The sequence below is a fragment of the Sus scrofa genome, chromosome 2, assembly GCF_000003025.6.
Source record: "Sus scrofa isolate TJ Tabasco breed Duroc chromosome 2, Sscrofa11.1, whole genome shotgun sequence".
Classification (NCBI taxonomy): Eukaryota; Metazoa; Chordata; class Mammalia; order Artiodactyla; family Suidae; genus Sus; species Sus scrofa.
The window spans coordinates 25,835,690-25,850,518 of record NC_010444.4 but is presented as its reverse complement, the minus strand read 5'-3'; the positions used below and the strand labels follow the sequence as shown (position 1 = coordinate 25,850,518).

Sequence of the window (14,829 nt, the reverse complement as noted above, 5' to 3'; positions counted from 1 at the left end):
TACAAGGCACCTCTCAGGCTTTTGTTGTTGTTGTTGTTTTCTTTCTAGGGGCAAACCCACAGCATATGGAGGTTCCCAGCTAGGGGTCCAGTCGGAGCTGTTGCTCCCAGCCTACGCCACAGCCACAGCAATGAGGGATCTGAGCCGTGTCTGTGACCTACACCACAGCTCATGGCAACACCGGATCCTTAACCCACTGAGTGAGGCCAGGGATCGATTCCAAAACCTCATGGTTCTTAGTCGGATATGTTTCCACTTACCACAATGGGAACTTCTCAGGGTTCTTGAAAGGTGATGTAACACGGAATCCCAAAGGTGCTGCAGTCATCGGCCTCCCCTCCCTGGCTGTCAGCTCAGCGATGTAGAACAAAGTAACAGGGATCCGGGAAGGCAACCACAGCCTCTGGACAGCTGTTCTTACTTCCTTGGGCAACTGACTTTTCTGAGCCTTGTTTTTCTCATTGACAAATAAGCAAACTCTCCTGACAACCTCTGGACCCACCCACATGAGAGAAAGAGGGTCTGAGATAAAGCTAAATCTGTCTAAATGGAGACTGGCCCGGGCCTGGCACAGTAGCATCTGGTCTGGCACATGGGCCATCATGTAGTGGGCCCAGAGTCAAGGTCAGCAGGCTTCCTGAGAGGACTGTCTTTGAGACTCAAGGCAGTGCTCAGGCTCCCCTGGGACAGCTTCAAGGACATAGCCTTTCTGTGTTGGTGTTTACTCAAGTGCAAACGGGACGTTCTACAGTGAGTAATGAGTTTTCTAATGTCTCTGAAGTCTTGAGATTATTACAAAAGGATCAGGTAGCACCAGGCGATTCTTTTCAGCCCCTTATTGAGAATTCAGATTCATGCCTGCCAAACTCACAGAAGTGCTAGGACAAAATCATTTTTTAACTGGTGGATAGCAGGTTTCATTTTGGATGCCGTTAACTCTTGAGAGCAAAGAATAGGCCTTGGACTCTCTGTCAGTGTGTTCAAAGTGTGTTCATTTTTTGAGGAAATTCCAATGAGTCCTTTGTTTATTCAGCAAATATTTATGGAGCATCTACCCCTTGTCAGCCACTGTTGTGAGTGTTAGAGAAACAGCTGTGAATGGGCAAAAGGCCCTGCTCTCTTAGAGCTTCCATCATGGAAAGGGCAGAAGGACAATAACCACAAACACAAATAAATAGGGAGGTTGTTGTGAGGACATGAAAGCAGAGTGAGGTGAGAGAGATGCTGAGGGTTGAATAAGAATGTTCAGGGAAAGACCCTAAGATGACTGGGAAATCAGTCATAGATGTTCAAAGGTGGGAGAGAGCTCAGAAGGATCAAGGAACTGAAGGAAAGCTTGTGAGCTACTTAAAGGTTAGAGAGGGACCGAGTTCCATTTTGGCTCAGCGGTAACAAACATGACTACTATCCATGAGGACTCGGGTTCGATCCCTGGCCTCGCTCAGTGGGTTAAGGATCCGGCGTTGCCGTGAGCTGTGGTGTAGATCGCAGACATGGCTTGGATCTGGCGTTGCTGTGGCTGTGGTCTATGCCTGCAGCTATAGCTCTGTTTTGACCCCTAGCTTGGGACCCTCCATATGCCATGGGTGCAGGCCTAAAAAAAAAATTCGAGAGGGAGGGAGGGCCATGTCAGGTGGGTCTTATCAGCCATGATAAAGAAATTTATTCTGGGTATGACTAGAAGCTGTTGGAGGCTCAGCCAGGGAACACCACCATGTGATTATGGGAAAAATACTCAGATTAAGTGGGAAAAAGATTTCTACATCTCAAATTGTATATTTAGATTCTGATTCTTTCAGATTCTTTTTGTATATGGGTTATTAAAGAATATTGGGTAGAGGTCCCTGTGCTGTGCAGCAGGTCCGTGTTAACCATCTTTCCAAAAAAGGATGTGTGTATATCCATAACTGCATCACTTTGTTGTACAGCAGAAATTATCAGAACATTGTAAATCAACTATAATACAACAAAGCTTAAATAAAAATAAAAGTACCAATTCAGGCAAACTATTATATATAGAATGGATAAACAATAAGGAGGTACTGTATAGCACAGGGAACTCTATTCAATATCCATAATGGAAAAAATATAAAAAACAAAATTGTATATTTTGTACCACTTAAACTATGCCCAAATGTATTTGTATATGTATATATACACACACGCATATATGTATATATATATATGTATATATACACACACCTTCAGAAATAAACTGAAACAAGATACAGCAAAATATTTGTTGCAATAGTTTTATTAGAGGTGGACTTGCTTTTCCTTCATTACTTCCCTGAATCTTGTAAGTTTTCCACAAGTTTATGGTACTTCCGTAATCAGAAATAAACCATACGCTTTTTAAAACCTGGGTTGTGAGTGGTATGTGGTGGGAGTGTAAGAGCGATGCTACTTGATCGCGTCTCATCTCAGATTTGAGCTTGAGGTAGTGGCGCTTTGAAATGCTGCAGTGCCTGTTGAAGGGTCTGGCCAGGAGGGAAGTTTGTTTGGCTTTTTAACGAGGCTGCTCGAAAAGAGACTTATTACTCTTTCCAAATGATTCATGCCGAAGAATCTAACCTTTTTGTTTCACTTCATAGATCTGAATATAACCTGCCGATACGCAGGTGTATTCCATGTGGAGAAGAATGGTCGCTACAGCATCTCGAAGACTGAGGCCGCTGACCTCTGCAAAGCCTTCAACAGCACGCTGCCCACCATGGCCCAGATGGAGGCGGCCCTGAACATAGGGTTTGAGACTTGCAGGTAAGGGACCAGCATGGTGCACAGAAGAAAGCTGGCGGCCTGGGCCCAGGGGGCGGGGCTTCGACCCGGAAGGCTCCTCCCTGCCAGCTGAATGGCTGATTGCCTGAAGAGTCGGCCCCACCCATTAATTTGGCCACGTCAATCTGGAACCCGTATGACAGCTGAAATTGAAGGCCGGCTCTAGAAACCTTTGTGAATCATGGCGGGGTTGCCGGGAGGAGGCCATTAAGAGGCACGGGTTGGACTCCGCTTGCCTGAAGTGCTTCCACAGCGCGCTCTCCGGGCTTTGAAGAAACGTGCAGTATCATTGTCAGAACCACACGAAAACAGTGTTTAAAATAAATAGGTACCTGGTGGAGTCTTGACCGTGTAGACTTGGCTAAGGCTAGTTTTTCAAACTACTCTGCATTTTATCTCTCTTCTGTGTTGCTCTGGTTTGCGAGAAAAGGGAGTGAAAATTGTCAAGGTGTATTATTACCAGTGATTGGAAAGCGACCGTGGGGTAGGGGAGGGGGGACCAAGAGAGGCCTCCTGAGATGCCTCCTAGCAGATATCAGGGTTCTCAAGGAGCCGTCCTCAGACTCTTTGGCTCCAGGACGTTCCAGGCGGGCTGGCCCTTATTGTTTAGAATTTCTCTTGGCCCCGTGGTGAGTGGGACACATTAGGAGCGAGCAGTGGTGAGCCCTATGGTCAAGTGTTTTGGTTTGGTTTGTTTGCATTAAAAGAGCTCTGGGAAATCTGGACACCTGCTCTCTGCTGCTTCCACCCCAGCCTGCGGCTCCCGCTCTGTGCTTTTCCAATGTGATGTCCTTAGGTAATGGCGTTGGTTCCCTTTTCTCCTTAACGGGTGCGCGCATACCAAACACAGACTACTCCTTAAAAAGTCAAGCTGCAGAACTCTTTACTGAAACCATTAAATGTGAGCTAAATACATCTTTCCCCTGGACTTGGTTACAGAGTAAGCCACCCAGGGTATGGGTGGGCGCTGAGTCTTTTGCTGAAAAAGATAAGGAAAACCTTTACAACTGCACTGTCTGGTATGAGAGCCACTAGCCATAGCTAGACATGGCTATTTACACTTAATTAAAAAGAAATAAAAACTTTCTGTCTTCAGTGGCACTAGCTACATTTCAAATGCTTGTCTAGCTACAACATGGCTAGCGGCTACTTGGACAACATAGATTATGGAACATTTCTACTGTCGCAGAAAATTCTAGTGAGCCGCACTGCTCTAAATCAAAGAGCAGATGTGTACCGACATCTGTAGCTGTTCAGAGCTAGGTCTAGGAGAATATAAAAGGAGCAGAAAGCCCTGGTAGCTGCTGAACCTGAGCTGTAGGCTGCAAAGAAGGAAACCTAATTAGTAGATCCATTTATTTAATTCCAAGGCTAATTGTTTAAATATGGCCCTGACTAGGCCAGTGGCCTAAGAAAGTGGATTTTGATTGTGAAATGCAGACAAGGCAAACTTAATGAAATAGGGAATGTTTTCTCGTAGGCTGAAACAAGGGAAGTCCTTGCTTTCCCCCCGGCCAATCATGGAACACTTATTAGAGGTGGGCTGCCCCCAGCCCACCTGTCCACATCTCTCACTTAAACCTCAGACTGCACCACGAGTCAGTTATGTTACCCCACTTTATAGAGGAAGCAACTGAGCCTTAGTCCTGCAGCCTGCCCTGGGCCACATCACTTGTACAGGCAGGAGTCCGGATTCCAGACCTGCTTCTGAGCCCAGGGCTAGATTTCATGACCCAGCCCTCCCGAAGGACTGAGAGCAAAAGGGAGATGGAAGTATGCTGCATGGGTGGATTTGCTGAGTGTTTCTTTCCTCCCTGGGAACAGCAGCCCACGCATGCTGCATACACACGTATACATTTGAATATCCCCAACTCATGGACAAGGCGACATGTAAAACGGGCAGTCGACATGATGCGGAATAATTTACAAAAGGAGCTAGAGATTCTAGAATGTTGGTGCTATAGGAACTAATTGAATGTGTTGGGAGTGGGTGAAGAGAAGGCTCACTAAGGAGTATTATTAATGTAAAAGGAAGAAGAAAAACTGTGCTTAAGATACCTATCGTTCCACCCATAGCTGCTTTTAAGTGTTGCAAAACTCATTTCCATAATTTCACTCAGGTAGCTATGAATCAGATGCCTGCCATAAGACAGATGGGAGAGTCTCACAGGTGACGATTAAACCTGAGTAGCTATTCTCATCTGTCTGCCCCACCCCGATTAGTAGCAATTCTCAGATCCCGGGAAACTTATTAACATTGAATTGCGCCCCTCCTCCCACCGAGCTCAAAAGTCTTTGCAGAAACCAGTCTGGCCGTTCAGATGAGGCATTAGTCATGCCCTGCTTTTGCAACTTAGACAGAATGAATTCTATGTGCTTAGAAAATTCAAGTTCACAGCCATTTCCCTGGGTCTTTCAGGATAATGCAGTCTGTACTGTCGCCCATGTCAGGGAAGATTAAAAGGATTTGCGCTATGCATTTTAGGCGGAGTTGCATTTTCAGAACCCCGTTGGATTTAGCTTCTCCCTCTCTGCGCTCCCCTTGCCACCACCTCTTCCCTTGCAAATGGTATTTTCTCAGCCCACATCTCATTTTTTGAGGCATTTTATATTTGAGAGAAATCGTGCTTTGCGTATGCAGCCATTGCAATGCTGGTGGAAGAGGCTGGGTGTTGTGTGTTATATCTGCAGGCTTCCAGCTCCAGCATGCTCCCAGAAGCATCTTGACGGGGACAGGAGCTTAGGTACTTCTCTTACTGCTGCTTTTGGAAAATTCCTGGGCTCATGAGACATTGCTCTCTACTTAATCACGATTACTACCATTTTAATGACAATTTACTTCCACCAGCCATGGAATTATGCTCATGGGGCATGAGGCTTTGTATGTGGCATACAAACAAGGATTCATCTTTAGAGCAGTGAGGTCCGACATGAGGAAAAGGGAAGGCCAGGAAAGAGGAGGAGGGGTTGGGAAACAGGTTTGCCATTCAGGAACTGAAATGGAGAGCCGCCTAGTCCCATCTGATGGGAGTCGGTCATTTCCTGTACTTTCTGGAAAATGGGAAGGTAGTGGTGGGCCAGAGTAGGTCTCGCATCATGACCTGATCATTCTATCTGGGACTTGGGCTGCTCTCTACTTGTTCAAATTGGCCTAACTGCTGACCACAGATTTTATTTGGAGCTAACCTTTTTTTTTTTTTTTTTTTTTTCGTTCAGAATCTATTTTTTTAAAAGCCTTTTATTAAGCTCTTAAAAAAAAAATCCCACTTTGTCTCCATCAGGCGTGTTGATCTCCTTCACGGTCCTTCTGCTGTTATTTTTGGCTTCCACATAACTCAGTTGTCAAACCACTAGCATCCCTCCCTTGAAGGAAGCCTTGCACTGCAAGAAGTGTCATTCATGGGTATTATGAAATCCCTGGCTACAGCCTTGCAGGTGGATAATCTCTGGATTTTCTTTTGCAGGTATGGGTTCATCGATGGGCACGTGGTGATCCCCCGGATCCACCCCAATGCCATCTGTGCTGCGAACAACACAGGGGTGTACATCCTCGCATCCAATACCTCCCAGTATGACACGTATTGCTTCAATGCATCAGGTTGGTTCCAAGTAGACAGGCTTTGTGTTGGGGTTGCCTTGGGCCTGCCAGCCTTTGGCAGCGTGGCTGCAGATTGCCGCTGAAGCAGGGATTTGTGTAGCCTCCATTCATATAAGATAGGCTTGCTGAGCATCTTCAGCAGGAGAAAGGTTCCTGTCTTCAGGGTGCTTACCTGCTAAGTGGGGAGGCCAACTGTAAACAAATAAATAACTTACATGAAGTCAGAGAGTGTTATAAAAAAGAAAGCAGGACAAGGAGCTACAGAGTTTCAGGGTCCTCTTGAGTGTCCTCACACGTTAACTGAAAACCTAACAACTAGAGAATAAGAAAGCCCAGTTAGGATGTATATTCTGGGCAGCTGGCCAGACCCCCTTCCCTGTGTAAAGGACTTGTTTCCAACTACTAGCCTGGAAACTCATGCTTACAAGTCTAACAAAGGCCCTAGAAAAATTTTACAATTCTATACATCATGTGTCTTCAGAGGTCTTCTGAGGAGAGTTAGATCCATTGGTGTCAAATTTTTGAAAACCAGCAATCAAATGTCTTACTTCTTAAACTAAGCCTTCTGTTCCCCTTGAAGGTTTAAGATTGTGTGAAGGGGTTTATATGAGGAATCTAAAATATGGCACAAATGAACCTATCTACAAAACAGAAACAGACTCAGAGACATAGACTTGTAGTTGTCAAGGAGGAGGGGAGAGAGCGTGGGATGGACTGGGAGTTTGGGGTTAGTATATACAAACTGTTACCTTTCGAATGGATGAACAACAAGGTCCGACTGTATAGCACAGAGAACGATATCCAGTCTCTTGGGATAGAAAATGATGGAAGATAATACAAGAAGGGAATGTTTATATATGTATGACTAGGTTGCTTTGCTGTACAGAAGAAATTGGCACAACATTGTAAATCAGCTATACTTTAATTTATAAAAGCAACTAAGCACATAAAAAAGATGATCATGTGAAGGGGAAGATGAAGTCTTTTTTTTTTTTTTTTTTTTTTTTTTGTCTTTTCTTGGGCCACTCCCGCAGCATATGGAGGTTCCCAGGCTAGGGGTCAAATTGGAGCTGTAGCTGCTGGCCTACGCCACAGCTCACGGCAATGCCGGATCCCTAACCCACTGAGCAAGGCCAGGGATCAAACCCGCAACCTCATGGTTCCTAGTCGGATTCGTTAACCACTGGGCCATGACGGAACTCCAGAAGATGAAGTCTTAAGGTAAATTTAACCCATCTTATTGACACTGTCAGTTTCCTTAAGATGCGAAGTGGATGTCCAATTCGCTGGAAAATGACTTGACATTATCTATGTGAGACAGATATTATGACATGATGACTTATGACATTGTCCTCATGCATATAAAGTCTGCATGGACCTTTAAACTTAAGTAGGGGCATCTGAGACGTTGTGAGATCACCTCAGTAGCTTTGGGCTATGCCGCCACCCTCCCCCCCCCCCCCCTGCCCCCGCCCCTGCGGACTGGGTGGAAACTGCAGAATGTTTACTCTTCTATTACATAAGCACAGAACATAAACAGAGTTTGAGTCCACCTGAGGCTGAACAATACATGATTGATACCCAGTCCCCATCGCATACCAGAAGGTCCATTGCAATGACTTGATAAAGAGAAAGACTCCATGCAAATAAAAAGGAAAGAGACACAGAGCAACATGTGCTCGAGCTATAGCTAAGCTTAATGTCAGAGGTTGGAGGAAGGCTTTGGAAAGGCTTAGTGCTTTAGAGGAAGAGGTTGATCATGTGAGAAGGCTGGTTCAAGACTGCCTACTCTCCAGCCTCGGGCCCTGCCTGTTGCTTCTCCCGCTGTATCTTGCTGGGTGAATGTGTACAACAAATTATGTGGTTGCGTATGCATTGTCTCATCTGTTTTACAAGTTGGTATCCCTTGCTGGAAAGAACCTCCCTCAAAAAGGTAGAAGCTCCTACTATTTTATTGCCTGGAGTTCAAGCCATCTAAGCCCATTGCTCCTGACTTTTTCCCTTGCTCTACTTTTTGGCCATAAGGTTGGGCCCATCTTCAGAAAAAAGAGTGAATGGTACTGATGAACTTTGCTCTTCTTTGGGAAGTTAGTTCCTTTGAAAAGCTTGAGAAGTCCGGGGGCATTTTGCATCCCAAAGTAGCTGTATTAAAGTTTGCAGTGATGGTTTTCCTTTTCTCATAAGCAAATTCATGCAATATGGTTAGAGTGCTTTTTATCAATTTTCTATACGTTTTTGTTTGTTTGTTTTTTGTCTTTTTTGGAGGGCCACATCTGCAGCACATGGAAGTCCCCAGGTTAGGAGTCGAATCAGAGCTATGCCATTGGCCTACGCCACAGCCACAGCAATGCCAGATCTAGCTGCATCTGTGACCTATGCCACAGCTCATGGCAATGCCAGATCCTTTAACCCACTGAATGAGGCCAGGGATGGAACCTGCATCCTCATGGATGCTAGTTGGGGTCATTATCACTGAGCCGCAATGGGAACTCCCTAATTTTCTAGATGTTTTTAAAACTATGTATTGATCAACTGCTTATGCTCAGTACTGGGCTGGGCAGAGTGAAATGAGAAGGAACCAGAGGCCATTATTTCTTGTCTTGGGAGTTAATCTTGTTGAAGTAATGAGATGAAGTATCAAGGAGCTGGGAAGAATGTTTACCTAAGGATAAATGAATCCACAATGTCTTGGTTTGGAGTTGCATGAAGGGAGTGTTAAGTGAGCTACAGATCCTGAGAACCTTCTGGTCTATGCCAAGGCTCATCTTGGAAAGATCCTTGAATCCAGCTTAGCCTTGTGCCCTCCAGCGGGTGATCAAGACTCAGTGATGTGATTCTCCCACACACTGGCTACAGGGAGCCATGCCAACTCCACCTTAGCAGCTCACTTCCGTAAGCTTACAATTTTAGCAGTATTTTTGTAAAACATGGCCTGTGATTTTCAAATGAACATAAAACATGACCCTGAAAAGCCTTGACAACTTTTATTGCCTCTTTTCTGTGGGGTCAGGCCCAGCCCAAGCTTGGTAACTTCTGTGTTAACACAGAGAACTGACCTGAATTAGTTCATTTTTGAAGTGTGCTTTCAGTAAAATGTCTCATTCTCTTTTGAAGGAGGAATTTAGGGGAAGCTTCTACATTCATTTACTTAGTCCTTCGCTCATTCACTCAGCAAGTATGTACTGGCTACCTGGACTGTACTGGGCATCCAGGAAGGTGTCTTTCTCTCTATTGAGAGCCTGGCTAGACTGAATAATTAACATGTCTCCTGGCTTTTTTGGTGGAGGCAACGTTTCTGAGATGCAGAAGCTCACCCCAGAGTCTTTCTAACAAATCCTTCAGTTCAGGAAAACCTCAGCAGGCCTGATTTTTCCAGCAGTGCGATGCTCATTAAACAGAATGAACGGCCGCCCAAGGAGGCCCTGCTATCTGACATGCGAGCGTGCTGTATTAACTGAACATTTGGGTCACTGTCCTTCTCCGTGTGCTTGCCAGACTTGATGTTCGTTATAAAAGTTAGGGTGAATTGGGGCGTGAAGGGGCTCCATTTGAACAAACGCTCTAGCCATTGGCAAAACTCTCTTAGTGATTTTGACATTGTGCTTCATTCTGTTACAGCTTCACTCCTGGAAATTCCCAGGGCACTGCTGTTACCTGCAGCTGTGCTTGAATTGGGACCCGCTTATTCCATCTCTGCCATTCAGAGGCCAGCATCCAAAGCCTGTGGCTGGGTCTGTGCAACCCAACCATATCAGGAACATCTCACTGGTCAGGCCCCTTCCTGGTGGTGTCCCCAAAACAGATCTGGTAGATAACTCTTCAAGATCTCTCAGGTTGGCTGCTTGCCCTGATTTTCAAATCAGGGAATCACTGAGAAATTTTTTTGAAAACCGTACACATCTAAAGAAATGGTCGTTATTATTGTCCCCCGTGACCTGTGAATTCCTCAGAAGTAGGGACAGGAGCACGTTCAGCTTTTTGCTCCTTGTTGATAAAGTGATCTGTCATGTGTGTTGAGTGAATGCCAGAAATGAATAAAGAAACTGATAGATCTGAAACTTCCTTTAGTTCTTATGGCCTTGTCATTCAGGGTGTAATCTGAATGTTTCTCGGTCTGTTTGTATTTGCAGACCACTTAGGTATGTTTACTGGAAGAATAGGCTTCTGGGAAATTATATTGCTTTTTTTTTTTTTTTTTTCCCCATCCTTTCAACGAATATTTGAGTGCCTCTCTATCCCCATCACACATATATGTTCTGGTCAGTAAAGATGAGGTTACTACTTAATCTTGTGGAGTTGACATATTTCTATGGAGGTGGGTGGGTAGCAGAGGGCAGGGGATGGGAGATGTGCCGTCAAGTAAAATGAACAAGATACTTTTCGCTAGTGATGAGCCTGAAGAAGAAATGAGAAGAAATATGTGATGCTGGTGTGGGTGTAGGGGAGTAGTGAGGGGCTGCTTTAGATTAGGTGGTGAGCCTTACCATGGCGGTGACTTTCTCTTTGAAGAGTCTCTCTTTTGAGAAATCTTGTAATTAACCCTTGCAAGAATAGCTGTTTCTAAAACCTGCTTTGTTTCCAGTTGGATATATAAAGCCGTCAGTTAGTTTCACTGTGAGGCCAAAGAATAGGCAGGTAAAGGGTATCCCCTTTATCTGTGGAAAAAGATGCTCCTAGGAACAGAGAAGCCATCAAACCCTGCTGTGTTCAACTTGCGTTTTTGGTCCAATGTCACGAGTACCCAGCAATTGATGGCAGGACCCTTAAAATACTTGTGGTAACAGACTTCCTTGTGATATAAATCTGCCTGCCTGCCTCCGTCTATCTGTCCACCCATTCATCCATTTTTCTATTTATCCATCCATCCATCCATCCATCCATCTCGTTGTTCCTTCCTCTTTGTCAAGAAACAACTCTGGAAGAAACCAACCTAACGAATAAGTTTCCATTTTACACAAACACACCCACACAGAATAGAAATTTAATACACAAGGAAGGTTTTCCAATGGGCCTGGAATCACTGCGGAGAGATTGGCGATAGTTCCCTGTGCTATACAGTGGGGTCTCATTCCTTATCCATTCTAAATGTAATCGTTTGCAAAGTTCCTAGGTTGAAGAGCGGTTCAGAAAAAGGTGATTTGGGATGAGTTATAATAAACCGCCGTCCTACCTAGTAGACATGAACATCAATTAGGCTCATATTTTTCAGCGTTCTCATGCCTTTTTTTCTTTTCTGCATCTTAGCTCCACCTGAAGAAGATTGTACATCAGTCACAGACCTGCCTAATACCTTCGAAGGACCAATTACCATAAGTACGTATCGCTTCTAACCTGGATGGAGTTTCTTCATCCTTGAGGAGAGAATCAGGCGCATTTTGTATGTTTTGTATTTGGCTAAAGTAGCACTCATCTCCCTAAGGCTAGAGACATGGACTGTGATTTACTGTCCCTTCCCCTTTTCCTTCTGTGACTTGGACCTGCTCTCTGGTTTAGCCCAATGCATTGTTCCCCGATGTCAGGCATTTGAAAACTCCTTTCACATGTTTTAGCATCTCTGTGGACACAGCACCATCATTTACTTGATATTTTTTATTTAGTTGAGCTATTCCTTTCTACTTAAAATACATTTTTAAAAAGCTTTCAAGTGGAAAACCAACATCCCTGGTCATAAGTAGAAGGTAACCTTAAAAATAAAGTTAAATGTAGGAAAATTTAAATACTGTTCTTAAATTCTAGCTGATGGGGGCTTTGAGTCTGAGCTGTGCTCTTGCTCTCAGAGATGGGGATTAATAAGTGTTAGGGGTAGGGGTATTCCAGCCCCCTAAATTTTCTGTTTGATTTAACTGGAGTGTGGAAAAAGGATAACAAAGGGTACAAACTTCCTGGAAATGTGTTCCAACATTATTTACACCACCTAAAATCATCTTGATTATCCTCAGACGTAGGCATTCAGCACTGCAAGACAGGATACTTCAGCCAGAACTTTCAGATAGGTCCACCTATTAACCCTGATCTGATTGCCTCTGAGCCTTATTTTCTGAGAAGTATCACAGCGACGAGGAGGCTGGACTTCTGCCTCCTAAGAGCCAGACTCCTCGGTATGCATGGGGGCAGTGGTGGTGGCCGGGGAACCAGAATCTTCCTGGACCACACAAGTCCAGCCCCCCATGGTTAGTAAGAGATTCCTCTTGGACTGTAGTTTGCAAAAGGAAGGGGAGGCCTGCAGGGTGAGGTGTGCTGAGTCCATCAGGCCTGGCTGGAAATCCTAGTTCTTTACCATCTGGGTCAGCTGAGCCTCAGTTTTCTCTTCCGGGTAATGGAACAATGTATGAGATTTGCCATGAAAATGAAGAAAGAAAATGTATCTGATGCCCTGCCCATAAATGCCCCATTTTCTTGGTCCTTACAGATCTCTCTCCTCTCTCTCTCTCTCAGTCCAGACATGTTCAGGTTTGGTCATAACTTCTTATCAGAGCTTCATCTGTGGAGATTATTAGGGCAAGTGAGAGTTGGCATGTTTTTTAATTTCTGGTTTATTAATACCTCTACTTGGACAAGCTGGATAGGGCAACAGAGGAATCTTTAGTCCTACCAAGGCAATACAGCAGAAAATCATGTCAGCTAAAGGTACCCTTGGACAGGGAGTGACCCGTACCTGAAAGCAGATAACCCATTGAGAGGGGAAGAGTGAACAAATTCCTTCTTGCGCTTTCTTCTCCTGTCATTCTAGTCATTTGCTTGTTTAAACCAAAGATTTCGATCTTTTTAGACCCCCATACTTCTTCATTTCAGGTTGAATTTCACAGGAGATGACAGAGGCTCTGTCAATATTTAAGTACACCAATTTCTTAGCCAGGATGGGAGTTCATTTAAACTGACAAATGGGCCCCTTAGAAAGAAAATCTCGTTCTTCATGACTCTGCAAATATACAGGCTTACCTTGGAGATATTGCAGGTTCGGTTCCAGACCACCTCAATAAAGCACATATTGCCGTACACTTTTTGGCTTCCCAGCACATATAAAAGGTACATTTACACAACATTGTAGTTCAAATGTGCAATAGCATTATGTTTAAAAAAAAAAAACAATGTACATGTCTTAATTAAAGATATCTTATTGCTAAAAAATGCTATCTTTAACCTTAATTAAAGATATCTTATTGCTAAAAAATGCTAACCATTATCTGACAACACAGGGTTGCCACAGACCTTCCGTTTGTAAAAAGCACAATATCTGTGAGCTCAATAAAGTGAGGCACAAATAAATGCATTATGCTTGTATATGTCCTGTTGAGACCAACAGTCTCTCTGTCGCCTGTTTCAAATTCTTGCTTGAAATAGATGAAATTAATAGCAATACATATTACATGTATTGAGAAGGGAGGTAGGGACCAGGCGGGAGAAAGACCATTTATTGAGCACCAACTCTATTTTGAATAACTACACCAAGCCTTTTCCATGCAGTGTATCATATCGTGCTCATAATTGGAGGTAGTGTTACCCATATTTTACATAAGATGAAACTGAAGCTCAGAGAGTTACCCACCTTGTCAAGAGCCACACAAAGTGGGATTCCAGGAATTCCCTTCATGGCTCAGTGGTTAACAAACCCAACTAGGATCCATGAGGATGTGGGTTTGATGGTGTAGGCAGGCAGCTGCAGCTCCGATTTGACCCCTAGCCTGGAAACTTCCAGATGCCCGAGGGTGCGGCCCTAAAAGAGCTCTAGACACCCTCTTTCCCTGTCCCCATTTCCAGGGTGGGTGGGTGAATGGGGGAAGGTTCATGTTCATAGTGCACTGTTCACTCTGTGCCCCCAACAGGAGGTAGGTAGTTAGATGTTATTTTGCTTAACAGAAACAAACAAAAACAGCTTTGAAGTCACTGCCTTATAGGATAAGCCACAGTCTTTCCTATAGTCAGAGAGTGTCAGCGGCCAAGTTCTGAAAGTGCCTTCTCTGTCTGCCAGCTATTGTTAACCGCGATGGCACCCGCTACACCAAGAAAGGTGAATACAGGACCAACCCCGAGGACATCAACCCCAACATGGCTCCGGAGGATGATATGAGCAGTGGATCATCCAGTGAAAGAAGCACTTCCGGGGGTTACAGCATCTTCCACACCCACCTTCCGACTACTACGCACCCAGACCAAGAAGGTCCTTGGGTCTCTAGCAACCCGGAGGATACCCCAGCTACCAGTAAGGAGAATGAATCCCTGATCTTTCCAATAGCGATTCGTTTGCAAAAACAGCTCTGATTTTCCTCGTGCGTTGATTATCCCTGTCTCTAGAAAGTGGTGACGTCATGCGGCGGGGCTCCTGTGGTTGTCAGTGCGCTGTATGCGTGGACAGCTACTGCCAACAATTTTTTTTTTCTTTCAGTATACTGGAAGTGGCATATTGGAAGTTTTTTAGAAGAACTTCCCTTGTTCTCTTGTCCCAGAAATATGGG

The 14,829-nt window shown here is 44.6% G+C and overlaps 1 protein-coding gene across 12 annotated transcripts in view; it reads left to right on the top strand.

Annotated features, from left to right (window-relative positions):
• The window catches only part of CD44 (CD44 molecule (Indian blood group)), a 95,511-nt gene that overhangs the window by 33,691 nt on the left and 46,991 nt on the right, over nt 1–14,829 (top strand). For all 12 annotated transcript variants that reach the window (XM_013994425.2, XM_021085280.1, XM_021085279.1 and 9 more), the window contains exons 2-5: nt 2,595–2,760; nt 6,243–6,376; nt 11,621–11,689; nt 14,346–14,576. In XM_013994425.2, coding sequence (XP_013849879.1) covers nt 2,595–2,760; nt 6,243–6,376; nt 11,621–11,689; nt 14,346–14,576 — 600 coding nt within the window. The remainder of the gene's footprint in view (nt 1–2,594; nt 2,761–6,242; nt 6,377–11,620; nt 11,690–14,345; nt 14,577–14,829) is intronic.